General features: G+C 36.5%; 3 protein-coding genes across 3 annotated transcripts; all 3 read right to left on the bottom strand.

Moving 5' to 3' along the window:
• Nucleotides 1–4,127: 4,127 nt before the first annotated feature.
• On the bottom strand, nucleotides 4,128–5,081 carry LOC149288706 (olfactory receptor 5AR1-like). The gene has a single exon (XM_089491413.1). The coding sequence runs from the start codon at nucleotides 5,079–5,081 to the stop codon at nucleotides 4,128–4,130; it is 954 nt and encodes a 317-aa protein (XP_089347539.1).
• A 4,860-nt stretch (nucleotides 5,082–9,941) lies between these two features.
• LOC149288705 (olfactory receptor 5AR1-like) lies at nucleotides 9,942–10,877 on the bottom strand. Its single transcript, XM_089491412.1, has one exon. It carries the CDS (start codon nucleotides 10,872–10,874, stop codon nucleotides 9,942–9,944), a length of 933 nt encoding a protein of 310 aa, XP_089347538.1. The 5' UTR covers nucleotides 10,875–10,877.
• Nucleotides 10,878–15,021: 4,144 nt separating this feature from the next.
• LOC149288704 (olfactory receptor 5AR1-like) lies at nucleotides 15,022–15,951 on the bottom strand. Its single transcript, XM_089491411.1, has one exon. It carries the CDS (start codon nucleotides 15,949–15,951, stop codon nucleotides 15,022–15,024), a length of 930 nt encoding a protein of 309 aa, XP_089347537.1.
• Between the last annotated feature and the right edge of the window lie 231 nt (nucleotides 15,952–16,182).

Genomic DNA, 16,182 nt, shown 5'->3' with positions numbered 1-16,182 from the left:
ATAAAAGATAGCGAATTCTGTAAGTTCTATAAGTTTTGTGCTACATATTGGACTACTCACAAAACAAGTGACGTCAGGTTTTATATATTTGTTTATTCAAAATTGTTATATGATTGCCTGGGTATTAATCAAAGCACGGTTAGATGGTATAACATGTCATCTTGGTCCTAAGTTTCATTAAAGCATCTTTCACATCCTGATTTTTCAGACTATAAATAATCGGGTTAAGCATTGGAACTAAGACAATAAATAAAAGAGCAACATATTTTTCCTGCTTTGGTTGATAGCTTGATGTCGGTCCCATATACAAACCCATCACGGTCACATAAAAAACCGTAACACAGGTCAGGTGGGAGGCGCAGGTAGAAAATGCTTTACGTCGACCTTCTGTGGTTTTTATTTTGAGAATGTTGGAAATAATAAAAATATAGGAAATTAAAGTAAACAGGAACATAGGAACTCCCAATATTGCCCCTTCAACAATACTCAGCATTTCCACATTAATTGTATTACTGCAGGAAATCTTCAATAATGAGTTAACCTCACAAAATATATGGTCAACTCGATGGGAGGCACAAAAAGATAGTCTAGATATAAGAGTAGCATGCCCAGTAGGGACCAAAAAGCCAACGGTCCATACAGTTACTGCAAGTACAGCTGTCTGCTTTAAACTCATCAGAATAAAGTAATGAAGGGGGTGACAGATTGCCAAATATCGGTCATACGCCATGGCTCCGAGCAGAAGAATTTCAGTACATGTCAGAGACGTAAATATATACATCTGAGCTATACAGCCTGCAAATGAAATGGCCTTATTTTGGGTAAGCATCACATTCAACAGTTTGGGTATAATGTTGGAGGTGCCAGAGATGTCAATTAGTGAAAGATTCATTAAAAATAAATACATGGGTGTGTGGAGGTTAGAATCACACATGATCACAATGAAAATGGTTAGATTTCCAATCAAAATAATCAAGAAGACAAGTAAAAATATGACAAAAATTGGGATCTGAAGTTCTGGAATATCCGTCAAGCCTTGAATTGAAAATGATGTTACGTTGTGTTGACTGATTTCATTTTCCAAACAAATTGAATTTTTCATTAAAAAAAAGGAAATACTGAAATTGTGATTTTACTGATTTGAATACAAAAATAAAATTTATTTACTGTATGAATACTTTAGGCGCTGCAGTCTCTTCAGTTCCATTTGAAATACCCGAGGGAAACGTAATCCTTTTGTGTTCTGGAATAAAAAATACGGAGACGAATTTATCAAGCAATATTTCTTTGTACTTAAAATTATGTGATGAAGGGAGCCGTCCAGGAGAATTTAAATTCACCCCCCATAAAAGTTAAATATGATAAAATCAATAAATGTTCATGCTCGCATAACTATGTTGACATAAAATATAATAAGCAAATAAAAATATGGTCACGTTTTGATGGCAAAAAATATGATAGTATTAATCTTTGTTTTAAGATTTTTTAATGTTGACTTTTATTATATGTATTATACTTATAATTAAATTTAGAAATGTTTTCTGTAAACACTGTCCCAAGACTGTTAATGTCTTTTGCTTTGTTTTCTAAGCATACGTTTAAATAATACATTTTGCTTCTAAACGTTGCTGTGAAAAGTACTGCATAAACTAAATGTAGTAATAACAATATAGTTTCTCATAACTTAATTCTGTTGATTTTATATAAGCAATCATAGAAAACCTTTTCTTGATTAGTAATAATTGTAGGAAGAGATACATGTAAACTTTATGGAAAAGGTGGGCACAAGAGGTGCTTATACTCGTGAATTTGAATTTTTTTATATATATATAGTACAAAATATCTAATACCATACAGTACAATATCAGTAAATAGTTTTCCTTACTCACTGCAAAAAATACAGCAAAGCAAAAGTGATTGCGGGCGCACAAAATTGTGCAAGAAATAAGTGAATAAACAAAGAGAACACTGTGTCTTTATATCACGTTTGAAGATGCACTCACACAGTTCAGAGCCTTAACTCCGGCTCCAGCGGCAGATCGGGTGATGCAGCGTGCGGCCCCTGGCTGGATATCCCTGGTCAGACTCTATGTTAGCATAAAAACGTGGAGCGCTGTCTGTCATAGTCAGCCGTCGGCCGTCGGACATTAGATGACTGCTGGCTTAGCCCACAAAGTCCATCTTAGTATACATGTTGGCATAAAAAAATAGAAGTAAAATGTTACAATACTATTTCCACATGCTGGCCGTACCTGTTATAATAGTCTGTTGTGGAGATCTTTGATGGTATTTGTATTTGTGACGCCTCGAGCTCCAGAATCTGTTAGAGGTAGCAGCAAGGTTCTGAGTAAACTGCTGCTCGGTTATACAGTCGAGAAGTAAAGTGAATTTCCCCCGGAGAATACAAAGTTTGATTACTAAAACTTTTTAGTGAGCGCTCAAACGGCAGGCACTGCCACCTGGAGACTGTGATTATTATTCTGAGTTATCTTTGAAACTTGGAATACAGACACATTATTCAGCAAAACACTAAGTTACATGCAATGCTGTAAGAACTTTTTGGGCCCCTGATGATGTCATTGATACTGAACTGAGTATTATTTACTAAACAGGGACAAAAGGTAACATTTTATCAAACTGACTTCACTTTACATTTTAAAAGGCCAAACCCGGTGAGTGTCAGGTCCAAGAAGAGTGTGGACATACCTATAAAAAGCATTGGTAAGTCAGGGAAGCTTCTTAAAGGTTACTTTGAGTGATTGAACTGTACATAACGGAAGGCCAACTCAGCCATTCTTCCAGAGATAATTGCCACGGATGGCCCTTTATAATGTACTACCCCTTCCACTAACCTTAATGCATCTGACTTTGCCACATTCTTCAATAATAAAATTCTATCAGAGATGACGTATCTGCACACTCACCTCCCTGCCCTCACCCTCCCTCTGACTACGTGCCCCCCTACCCACTGACCTCTTCTCCCTTCACTACATTAACTAATTTCTCTGCTGTCACTGAAAAGGATGTACATGCCCTTCTTCTTTCCTCTTGTCCAACCACATGCCCCCTTGACCCGATCCCTTCCCATCTCACCCAGTCTCTTTCATCTACCCTTGTCTCTAACTCATATCTTCAACCTCTCCCTCACTACTGGATCTGTCCCATCGTCCTTCAAGCATGCTACCATTACTCCTATCTTAAAAAAGTCCTCCCTCGACCCGACTGTTCTCTCCAACTACCGTCCCATCTCTCTGCTTCCTTTCACCTCCACGCTTCTTGAAAGAATTATTTATATCCAATTAACTAAGTTCCTAGACTCCAACTTCCTGCTTGACCCTCTTCAATCTGGATTTCGCCCTCGACACTCTACTGAGACCGCCCTTACTAAAGTTACTAATGACTTACTCACTGCTAAATCTATGCATTGGTTATTACCAAGAGAAAGATACCATTTATATAACAAATTATAAGACGACCCTGATTATAAGACGGCCCCCCAAAATCTGAAAATTAATTTTGGAAAAAAAGAAAAAGCCTGAATGTAAGACGACCCTATAGGAAAAGAGTTTTACCAGTAAATGTTAATTCATGTAAACTATTTTTTCTTAATGAAAGCTATGATTGAGAAAAATATATAGCTGCCCCCCAGTTATGCACATCTTCCCCCAGGCTTGCCACTCTGCCCCAGAAATGCCTTACACCCCTATATGCCACTGTGCCCCATGATATGCCTTTTAACCCTCTATATGCCATTGTGCCCCATGATATGCCTTTTAACCCTCTATATGCCACTGTGCTCCATGATATGCCTTTTAACCCTCTATATGCCACTGTGCCCCATGATATGCCTTTTGACCCCCTATCTGCCATCAAGATCCCTTAGTCTTTCCTGATACTTTGTATCTTATAAACCCTTCATGATAAAATGATAAACTTGCATTACTCTACTTCAAATCTTAGCTGACTCTGTCGAGCAGTAATAAAAGATAGCGAATTCTGTAAGTTCTATAAGTTTTGTGCTACATATTGGACTACTCACAAAACAAGTGACTTCAGGTTTTATATTTTTGTTTATTCAAAATTGTTATATGATTGCCTGCCTATTAATCAAAGAACGGTTAGAGGCTTTAACATGACATCTTGTTCCTAAGTTTCATTAAAGCATCTATAACATCCTGATTTTTCAGACTATAAATAATCGGGTTAAGCATTGGAACTAAGACAATAAATAAAAGAGCAAAATATTTGTCCTGCTTTGGTTGATAACTTGATGTGGGTCTCATATACAAACCCATCACGGTCACATAAAAAACTGTAACACAGGTCAGGTGGGAGGCACAGGTAGAAAACGCTTTACGTCGGCCTTCTGTGGTTTTTATTTTGAGAATGTTGGAAATAATAAAAACATAGGAAATTAAAGTAAACAGGAATGTAGGAACTACCAATATTGCCCCTTCAACAATACTTAGCATTTCCACATTGAATGTATTACTGCAGGAAATCTTCAATAATGGGTTAACATCACAAAATATATGGTCAACTCGATGGGAGGCACAAAAAGATAGTCTAGATATAAGAGTAGCATGCCCAGTTGTGTCCAAAAAGCCAACGGTCCACGCAGTTACTCCAAGTGCAGCTGTCTGCCTTAAACTCATCAGAATAAAGTAATGAAGGGGGTGACAGATTGCCAAATATCGGTCATACGCCATGGCTCCGAGCAGAAGAATTTCAGTACATGTCAGAGACGTAAATATATACATCTGAGCTATACAGCCTGCAAATGAAATGGCCTTATTTTGGGTAAGCATCACATTCAACAGTTTGGGTATAATGTTGGAGGTGCCAGAGATGTCAATTAGTGAAAGGTTCATTAAAAATAAATACATGGGTGTGTGGAGGTTAGAATCACACATGATCACAATGAAAATGGTAAGATTTCCAATCAAAATAATCAAGAAGACAAGCAGAAATATTACAAAAATTGGTAACTGAAGTTCTGGAATATCCGTCAAGCCTTGAATTAAAAATGACGTTACGTTGTGTTGATTGATTTCATTTTCCAAACAAATTGGATTTTTCATCAACCAAAAAATTGGATTTTTCATCAACCAAGAAATACTGAAATTGTGATTTTGCCGATTCGAATACAAAATTAAAATGAATTTACGAATACTTTAAGGCAACATAATCCACTTTTGTTCTGGAATAAAAAATATGGACATTAATTTATGAAACAAGGTTTTTTGTAGTTAAAATTGTGTGATGAATCAAAAAAAAAAGAAAAGATAACTATGAATTCAATGGAGTTATATGAATGCAAGCCAAATGGGTAAAATTATTTGTCACTACAAATGTAATTACTCATGCCGTTGATTAAAGCAAATTGCTTACTGCAGTGACATATAAAAATTACAACAATGTGTATTATATACTGAATCTCAACATATTTTATGTTTCATGGTTCATGCATAATAGAATTCAATAAAAACAAATAATAACTAACACGCATATCTGGTTATCACATTAAATGCTACAAGGGAATTTAAATTTACTTCCCCATAAAATGACATTTTCACAGTTGCTGGACCTGTGTTCTCACAAAAAAATATTACAGTATTAATCTTTATTGTAAGATTTTTAAATGTTGCCTTTTTTAAGGATTCTATACATATAATTACATTTAGAAATGTTTTGTGTAAACACTGTCCCAAGACATTCTGACTGTTAATGTCCTTTGCTTTGTTTTCTAAGCATGTATTCAACCCCTAAAGGACATTGGTCGGTCCCTAAACCCATTGAAAACAATGCATTTTGAGCCCGTACATGTACGGGCTTTGTCATTAAGGGGTTAACTAATAATTATAGCTGCTTAATGTTACTGTGAAAAGTACTGCATAAACTGAGTGTAGTATACAACAATATATTAATCAAAAAACTTGGAAAGATAAAAGAATAACTCCTACCATACGTAACAAAATAAATGATTGGTATTGTTTACTTAAAATATTTCTTATAACTTAATCATAGAAAAAAATTTTTTGATTAGTAATAGGTTGTAGCAAGAAATACATGTAAACTTTATGGAAAAGGTGGGTGCATATAAAGTGCAAAAAAAAATATTCAATGCCATTTGGTACACTATCACTAAATGGTGTTCCCCATAACAACTATAAAAAAATACAGCAATCCCGAAAGTGATTGCGGGCGCACAAAATTGTGGAAGAAATAAGTGAATAAAAAAAGAGATACTGATATTTGTCGAGAAAGGTCTTTTTGTTGCTCATACACACATTTTGAAGATACATTCACACAGTTTAGAGCCTTAAGACCGGCTCCAGCGGTAGATCGGGTGATGCAGCGTGCAGCTTCTGGCTGGATATCCATGATCAGACTCTATGTTAGCATAAAAATGTCTTTCATATTCAGCCGTCGGCTGTCGGACATTAGACGACTGCTGACTCAAAGTGCCAGCGCTGCCTTGTTATCCCCGGGCCGGCCCTGGCGCCCACAGTCACTTTTAGCTGACACGTTGGCCTAAAGAATAGAAGTAAAATGTAATAATACTATTTCCACATGCTGGCCGTACCTGTTATAATAGTCTGTTGTGGAGATCTTCGATCGTATTTGTATTTGTGACGCCTCGAGCTCCAGAATCTGTTGCAGGTAGCAGCGAGGTTCTGAGAAGTAAACTGCCGCTCGGTTATACAGTCGAGAAGTAAAGTGAATTTCCCCCGGAGAATACAAAGTTTGATTACTAAAACTTTTTAGCAAGCGATCAAACGGCAGGCACTGCCACCTGGAGACTGTGATTATTATTCTGAGTTATCTTTGAATCTTGGAATACAGACACATTATTCAGCAAAACACTAAGAACTTTGTAAGAACTTTGTAAGAATACACCATTTTTGCTAAATATATCTACAACATAAAAAAAAAATATATATATATAACACTATCGATATGAGCACCAATCGATCAATTCCAATAAAGAGTGATTTGTTTTTAATACTTGGCATATCATCCATAACAATGAGATGGATAGTTGTTAGGTTACAGCACGCTGATCAGCCTTTACGGGTTACGTAGTTTTAGGAGGGTGGCAGATAACAATTGCAATTGCTTTTTGGGCTCCTGATGATGTCATTGGTAATTAACTGAGTTTTATTTACTAAGCAGGGAGAAAAGGTGCAGTTTTATCAAACTGATTTCGCTTTACATTTTGAAAGGCCAAACCCGGTAAGTGTCAGGTCCAAGAATAGTGTGGACAAACCTATAAAAAAGCATAGGTAAGTCAGGGAAGCTTCTTAAAGGTTACCTTTAGTGATTGAACTATACATAACGGAAGGCCAAGGAAGGCCTTTATAATCTACAGTGAACCTGGGAAATTGAAAAAGCATGAATGAAGTAGCGTCCAGTTTTGGTACCTTTTTAACAAATAAAACAAGAGACAATTCTTTATTTCAAAAAATATTTTTATTAAACGTAGGATATGGAATTATTTGTCCGCGGTGCGGACTTAAAATAACTTCAGCACCGCGACACTCAACCTTTATTAATATGTTACAAAGTGTCAAATATTATTAACACAACCAATTTGACACCATATATATCAATAATTTATTGTAAAATGAAAGCAAACAAAACCAATTGTAACCATTTAATAACCACTTAATAACCAAATTAATAACCAAATTAATAACCTGCTGGTATGGGCGCGACCACCTATATCCCTGCTGGAACTGCCGGCGTCCCCTAGTCACATGACCCTACGATTCACAGGGGCGCCTGCCCCTGGAGTGTCCTGCACTTACACCTCTGTGCATCACAAGTAACCGTACCTAGAGGGTTAACTCCTGCACCGTACCAGCTTAAAAACCAGAGTACCCGGCAAATGCCAAAATTAGGGGAGGGATGGGCGGGAAAATTTTCTTTAAAATGATTGCCCCTATAGGCCACGACCCTTCCTTATATACCCCCCAGGGAGGGTAATTACCCCCTCCCCTCTGGCCCTGCACGTGCCACCAATGCTTAAGCTTTCAGTGCCAAAATTTCTGCTTAGTCATGCCTTAACCCCTTAAACAGGCTTGACCATGAGTACCTCGTCCTCACTACATTCATGTGGCCCCTCTGTCCATTCTTTCCCTCCGGGGCTGTTCTAATCTTCTGCTTACTTCTGCTTTAGTGAATAAACTTCACTGAGATACATGAAATGTTACACACCATCGGGATATTTATCATCATAGGTCTAGAGAAAGACATCTTGGAAATGGGTATTAACACTATTACATTTGGAGTAAGAGCCTCTCCTTGTTAACTGTAAATCAGAAGCAATTATTATTAGTATTATCTTTTATTTATTAAGCACCAACAAATTACCCAGCGCTGTACCATTTAAACAGGGCATTAAAAATATACATTAATACATACAGACACATCAGGAGTTGCGAACCCTGCCCTTAAGCTTGCCACCTAGCCTTTTACACAAAGTCCCTGGTGGGAATGGTGGGCCTTTGGGGGCTCCACTCGTGGGTTTACAATCTAAGGCAGTAGAAGGGGTAATGAAAAGTTACAAACATAGAGCGGAGGGAGTAGTAGCTTTCTTGAAGCAGTGATGAGGGCTAAGTGGTTTTAGGATGCAGAAGAGGGTGTATAAATTAAGGCTAGTGCTTTCAGAAGGCGGCTAGCATATAGCTTGAGAAGTAAGAGAAAGGCTGCAAGAGAAGAGGAGTGAAATCAGAGAACGTTCTTTTAACCCCTTAATGACAAAGCCTGTACATGTACGGGCTCAAAATGCATTGTTTTCAATGGGTTTAGAGACGGCCTTTTCTCTTTAAGGGGTTAAGTAAAAAATGGCAGAATTACGGTTTATAGAAGGCCCAAGGGGGAGGGGATTGGGATATTCACACATTTCAAAAAGTAAACACAGAGTTTTGGCCAAAAAAGAAACAATCTACCCAAAATACACATTTAGTACATATACAGGAAAACAGGCATAATTAAACAAAGTGGCCATACTTTTCCAGCCAGCCCGCTTCTAGAATTCACCAAACTTTACCTTTTGCCACTCACCCCCAACAGAGTTGTTGCTTTAATATAATTTCGCAGCAAGCCGAGAAACTAATATGAAAGAAAATGTCCTACATTTTGACCTTTTAGACAAACATCTTTTTTTATACCTATTTCCTACCTTTTAAAGAAGAGACATTCTTTGTTTCTCTTTTCTATAGGTATGTCCATATTAAAAGGACACTTTTATACCATAATGTATTTGATGGCAAATGCATGGGGTGTTTTGTGAGAATTCCCCCCTATGCATTTGCACCTGGACATGTTCCTCAGTTCCTTGGCTTGCAGGAGAAGCATTGAGCTGCATCTTCTGCTCCATAGTGCATAGACATGATATAATTATTGCTAGCTAGCTTCAGCGCTGGCTTGCTTGGACCAACACTGCTCATGTAGGACATTTACTGGGGTCCGTGGTGGTCAATTTAATGATGTTCTATGGACCTTCACAAACCTTATCACAGACACTGGTGAGAATTTAAAAGGGTCCTACGTTTAAGCGAGATGATCCCATTAGTTTGGAAAGGCCAGAACTGGCATGAAATTCAGACAGCCAAAAAAAAGTCATGCAAAGTGAACGCTACAATCAAATCATTTCTTTAATAGTATTGTCTCTTCTCTTGTGATTTATTAAGCTTCTATTTTCCCAATAAAACAAAAACTATAGAAAAATAATGAATTAATGGCTCTGTAAGCCAGGACCTGGGACATCTTCAGGCCCAGCTTGTCTCATGATAAGCCGCTTGCCAATCACATATAATAATTTTTTTCAACAAACTAAATAAAACAATAAAATTCAACCAAATATTTATTTATTTCTCCATATTTCATAGTCTTAGCATTTACCAAAGTATCATTAACAAACATTGATGCTTTTGTTAAAATTGCATTTTATCCTTAAGTTTCTTTAAGGCATCTTTAACATCCTGGTTTTTAAGGCTATAAATAACAGGATTTACCATGGGGACCAAGACGATATACAGAAGAGAAAAAAATTTGTCTTGTTTTGGAGAATAGCTCGATATGGGTCTCACGTATAAACAAATAATGGTTCCATAGTAGACAGTAATGCAGGTAAGGTGGGAGGTACACGTGGAAAAGGCTTTAAGACGACCTTCTTTAGATTTGATTTTCAAAATGTTAGCGATTATAAATACATACGAGATTACGGTCAGCAAGAATGTAAAGAAGCCCAATATCATACCTTCAACGTAGTTCAAAAGTTCCACGGTAAATGTGTCGCTGCAGGATAGCTGCAACAATGGCGTCATGTCGCAGAAGAAATGGTTAATGATATGAGAAGCACAAAAGGACATATGAGATATTAGAGCAGCATGTCCGACGGGAGATAGAAAACTTATGGTCCACGCGATCATAATCAGTATAGCGCAATGCCTGAAGCTCAGAAGAATAAAGTAATGGAGGGGGTGACATATCGCCAAATATCGGTCATACGCCATGGCCACAAGCAGGAGAATTTCTGTACAGGCTAAAAATATGAAGAAATACATCTGAATTATGCACCCCAAAAATGAAATGGCTTTATTTTGTGTAATGAGCATTTTTAACAGTTTTGGTAGAATGCATGATGTGTAGGTGATATCCACAAATGCGAGATTCACCAAAAAGACATACATTGGAGTGTGGAGTCGAGGGTCCCATAAAATGATGAGAAAAATGGTACTGTTTCCACAGATAATTAAGAAGTATAGAACAAGAAATATTATGAAGAGGGGTAGCTGGAGTTGTGGCGTGTCTGTTAGGCCTAGAATTGAAAATCCCGTTAAATTATGTTGATTTTCTGTTTTCATGGTGAATATGCTTTATAGATATTCTTAGACAGATTCCTTTAACCAGAACGCCTTCTTTTTGTCTTATTTGTTGTTTGTAGATACCTTCTTGGAGAATTGGACAAATACAATTTATTTTTAATGATAATCTTTCATGTGATAAAATAATGTCAATAATAAAAACTGACCAAACTATACATTTTATTTTTCACACAGTATTTCCAATTTGAAAATACAATAAAATACATATTTACTTGTTCTTAAAAGAATTTAAAATGCAGTGAGAATTGGTTCATACTTCTTCACCGAATAATTTCAGTACATATATATATATATATATATATATATTATATATATATTTTATCGCATCCAGTCCTTAAAATGGGCACTAATTATCATTTAATTGGTCGATTTGACAAATCTGAAGCAGACATAAAAACACCTTTTAATAATTTATCTAATTTCAGACAGAAATAGGGCCCTCGGCTACTTTATGCTAAATAATATAAAACAATTTTACACCAGAGAAGTATTTCTATGTTCTACTTCTTCACTTTTACCAAGCGTGTTTTTTGTGAAGAAAATAGTTGGCATTTTCAACAGTTCGGGGATAAATCTGAGAAAATACGTACTGATTGTCAGGGCTGATTTTCTAAAACTAAAGGTACAGGACCAGGCAAGTTTTTAGCCAAGTCAAGTAAAATTTGCTTAATGTATGCTAAACGTCACCACTTGCTGACTGAGGTCCTATGGATACCGAACTGATGCTTCCTGACAATGTCTCTATGTTATAAACACTTATGTACTTTAACTGTATCCATAGCCTGGTATTTCCCCCCAAGAAACTTGGCTTTTTAATGTTTTACGGCCCTGCTGTAAATCGGCCCTGTCGCATACAAGACGGTGACAATTATCAGTCATTACCTACCAAATACCAGCCGCTTCAGTTGCTGTTGGAAGATCTGCCTGGTCTCTGTTACGTTCAGGAAAATCCAAGCCCCCCTCGAAAGACAGGAGAAATATTATGAGACGCGTCAGTAACTTGCTGAGCTTTTATATAGTATGAGAGAGAAATCCTCTAGAGAATGCAAAGTTTAACAAGTAAAACTTTGTAACAGAGTCAGCGATGAAAAAACAGCTACTGATACCTGGGGATACCTAGTTATATACTTTAATCTGTAATATTTAAACTGTATAAAGCTGAATTCTGTATATTATCAAATATAAATATTTGGTATATTACATTTTTGTGTATTATTTAGTAAATTAAAACTCAGCTTGGTATAAAGCCTCTTTATATTTTGTATCAATATGTCTCACGTGCCCCAATGTTACAGCGTATGGTCACCTTGAGGGTGGTCTACCAGATATTTGTGTTTGAACATATAGACTTGTTCAACAGAGTTACCTTGACTGACCTGGCATCAAAAGCAGGCCCATGCATGTTAACAATCCCAAAACAACTTGAATATTAACCAATACAGGGCCAGTCCTCTACTAAATTGCACCCCACGCAAAAAAAACAAAAAAAAAAACGTTGCTCAGGTCACGGACACAATTTGTATTTTTATACATTTGGAGTGTTAATATTAGCATATATCCCTTGCAAGTTTTATGCAAGTGCATGTGAGGTCAATGAAATATTTCATATCTTTGCCTGAAACCCACACAATTTAGTTAACAAAATCATCTCTTAACCATATAATAATATCGTTACGTTAATTAACAAAGGACAATTGAAACGTGGGTCCTTAAGACCAACTATTAACCAAGGAGGGGGCGATGGTTTCCTATTCAGTACCTGATGGCAGCTGGTTGTAAAATGGACACTGGCTATGTGGGTAAATATATGTATATGTATATATATATATATATATATATATATATATATATATATATATATATACTCCTCTGTATCAGTGGCTCCAAGTGTTTGAAGGATGCATTGCATTGACTTTGGAATTGAAAGGGTCTCATTTATGTCTATGAACCCAACAGACAGGCCTTTTTTTATTTTATGTTGATGATTTTCATGGTCTAACCCTGGCATCTAGATAGCGCTTGGATGGATCTCCCCAACCTTGGAAACATAGAGGTTGTATTACAGCCAAACCAAACATAGCAGAAGGGTACAAAAATGGGAAAAAACAGCCCTGCCCTTAACCCCTTCAATCCCAGGGTTTTTTCAAGTCCCGGAGCAATTTTGCGCTGTGTCGGTTCAGTGATTATTCTCTTTTCCTGTGAATAGTGTACCCATGTAAACTATATTTTTTTTTTCAAGGAGAGATAGAGCTTTCTTTCGATACCATAGTTGGATGATTAGCTGAAAATTTAGAATGAGAAATTTTAGTAAAAACTAGCGAAAATTAGAAAAAAGCACCTAATTTTTTTTAAATTTTACTTCTGAATCCTCACAAAATTAGGTAAAGTGATGGAAAATCCCCACCAAGTTTATCAATTCAGATGCCCTGATTTCAGAAATACCTAATTGTTAGAATATTCTTTGTCTTGAATATCTAGACTTCTCCAGTGATCAAACAGCAATCAAGACCACAGCTTCTATGTCTTATTCAATAACAAATTATCAATACATACAGTACCGATGCTGGAACAAATGGTGATAAAAGGTACTGTAGGCTCAATATTCTTGATGAGATGAAGGTGAGAGCTTAGAAAGAGACCTTGCCCTTGTAATCATGCCTATTTATACCCTTTTACATTTGGTTAGGGTATACTTTAAGGAATCCTATTGGAGCAGTCATAGGATACACCGGCATTCCACAGAAGACCCTCTAAGCTACGTCACATAATTGATAGCATATGTTCCTAGCACTCAAGTTGCATTCAGGCCTAAAATGTGCATAACAAAATAAAAGTCTAAAAATGATTTCTTACACTAATTTATATAGATTTCCCATACTTTCCCAGCACTTATAGGGAACATACTATAAGGTGTACATTTTTTGTAGAATTTTTATGATTATGGCTTAACGGGTTTGGGGGTTGTGAACGGGGCAGGAGGGGTATACTGGGTAGATGTTGTGCTAGGAAATGGGATGTAAGGTTTTTTTATTTTTTATTATTATTATTATCTTTTTTATATATTTTTTTGTTTTTTTATTTTTTTTTTTTATCTTTTGTATTTTTTATATATATATATTTTTTAAATGGTTAGAGGTCCTCTTAGGGACCTCTTGAACATGTTATTAATGCCAGTGATGTCACAATTACTCACTTTATTGTTTTTTTTAATTATTATTTATTGTATTTTTTTAACGTTTTTTTTTTTTTTTTTAATGACTAACCGTTTTTTTTTTCTCCGTTTCTTTTTCCAGCATGGGAGGAGGGTGAGAAACATGGTTTCTCACTCTCCTCCCCGCAATCCCCCTGCACCGATCACACTGTGATCTCTATGCAAGCCCCAACAGACTTGCATAGAGATGTCAGCGTCTGTGCCTCATCGGAGGACAGGATATCCGGGTGACGTCAGCAGTGACACAACCTAGAAGGGAATGCCTGATTGCGCGATCTGCATTTAATGCCGGAAGCTTTTACATCAGATCGGACAGCAGAAAGCCGGCGAAGCTGGCTTCTGCTGTCAGGGGGGGTCCAGGACAGCCTAATCTCCCGTCCAGCGGCAGGGATGTGTCCCTGCCGCTGAAAGAAGGGCAGGACGTACCGTTATGGCCATAGGGGATTCTTGGGATGCGTTTTTTGGATATACCGGTTAAGTAGTTAATGCATCTACTAGAAACATTGTGTGCCCTGAGACACCCAAAACAATCCTGTTTTGAAGTTACTGTCTTCATGAAATCAGCTGCTCCCTTGTCTTTATTATTATTATTATTATTATTATTTATTTATTTATTTAAGTCAACAGAACATTAGAAAACGTAAATCCATTTTACGTTTAACATTGAGGAATCCATGCAAATATAAACCGGAATTAGCGCAATATTTATATTTTTATAAAAATGTAAAACATCAAACACAACCCACCCTGACGTCGAGTACATTCAACAGCTTTAAGAGCCCAGAAGCGAAGGCAATTGAGAATAACCTTGCGTGACATATTTGTAACAAATAGAAATGTGTGATACATTTTTACCTGTTTATTTTTTAAATGATTCAGAAATGTATAAAATGAAGGTTGATGTATGATTCTCTATCACATTATTCTTTTTTTCATTTTTTTTAAAGCGCTTTTAACATCCTGGTTTTTCAGACTGTATATAACAGGGTTCAGCATTGGAATCAAGACAATGAATAGAAGAGCAAAAAATTTGTCTTGTTTCGGAAAGTAACTTGTTGTGGGTCTCATGTACATACAAGTGATGGTTCCATAAAATATAGTAACGCAGGTCAGATGGGAGGTGCACGTAGAAAAAGCCTTTTGTCGTCCTTCTGCTGATCTTATTTGTAGAATGGTGGAGATAATAAATACATATGAGATTAAGGTGAGAAGGAATGCAGGAACTAGCAATATTGCCCCTTCAACAAAGGTTAACATCTCCACTTTGAAGGTATCACTGCAAGAGATCTTCAGCAATGGTGTGACGTCACAAAAAATGTGATCGATAAGATGAGATGCACAAAAGCACAGATGAGATACAGAGACCGCATGTCCTATAGTGTCCAGGAAACCAATGCCCCATGAAGAAGTCGCAAGAGCAAAAGTGTGTCTTAAGCTCATCAGATAAAAGTAATGGAGGGGGTGACAAATTGCCACATATCGGTCATAAGCCATGGTGGCAAGCAATAAGACTTCACTAAGTGTCAGAGACAGAAAGAAATACATTTGACTCATACATCCCAGAAAAGAAATACATTTATGTTGTGTTAGGAGGACGTTTAATATTTTTGGCAGAATGTTTGAGGTATTACTGATATCAAGTAATGAAAGGTTCAGCAAAAATATATACATGGGAGTGTGAAGGTGAGAATCACTCAAAATTACAATAAAAATTGTTATATTTCCCCAGAAAATAATGATGTAGCAGAGTAGAAAAATTAAGAATGTTGGGAATTGGAGTTCAGGGATATCCGTCAGGCCTTGTATTGAAAACACTGTCTCATTCTTCTTATTTTCTAATATCATTTTCATTCTAGTTAAACAAATATATATAAATATATATACATTACTTTAATTTTCAAGACAGCTGTTTTAAAAAAAAGGCCAATATTAAAAGCAGTTGCACCAGGGCTTTCTGCCAAAAATTGTCTAAAAATATGAACGTGAATAAATTGCAATGCTTTTATCAAAGTATGCAATTCATAGCTCAAAAACTACAGTGTACTTGTCTAGATATTATTACGACAAATGTTGTGA

The sequence above is a fragment of the Sceloporus occidentalis genome, unplaced genomic scaffold (assembly GCF_023333645.1).
Source record: "Sceloporus occidentalis isolate IW3139 unplaced genomic scaffold, rSceOcc1.0.p SCAF_50, whole genome shotgun sequence".
NCBI classification, from domain to species: Eukaryota; Metazoa; Chordata; class Lepidosauria; order Squamata; family Phrynosomatidae; genus Sceloporus; species Sceloporus occidentalis.
The sequence above is the reverse complement of the archived record's forward strand: the minus strand, read 5'-3'. Positions and strand labels throughout refer to the sequence as shown.

Excerpts from the sequence above, each read along its gene's own strand:
- LOC149288706 (XM_089491413.1), bottom strand. The coding sequence starts at position 5,081 with ATGAAAAATCCAATTTGTTTGGAAAATGAAATCAATCAACACAACGTA.
- LOC149288705 (XM_089491412.1), bottom strand. The coding sequence starts at position 10,874 with ATGAAAACAGAAAATCAACATAATTTAACGGGATTTTCAATTCTAGGC.
- LOC149288704 (XM_089491411.1), bottom strand. The coding sequence starts at position 15,951 with ATGATATTAGAAAATAAGAAGAATGAGACAGTGTTTTCAATACAAGGC.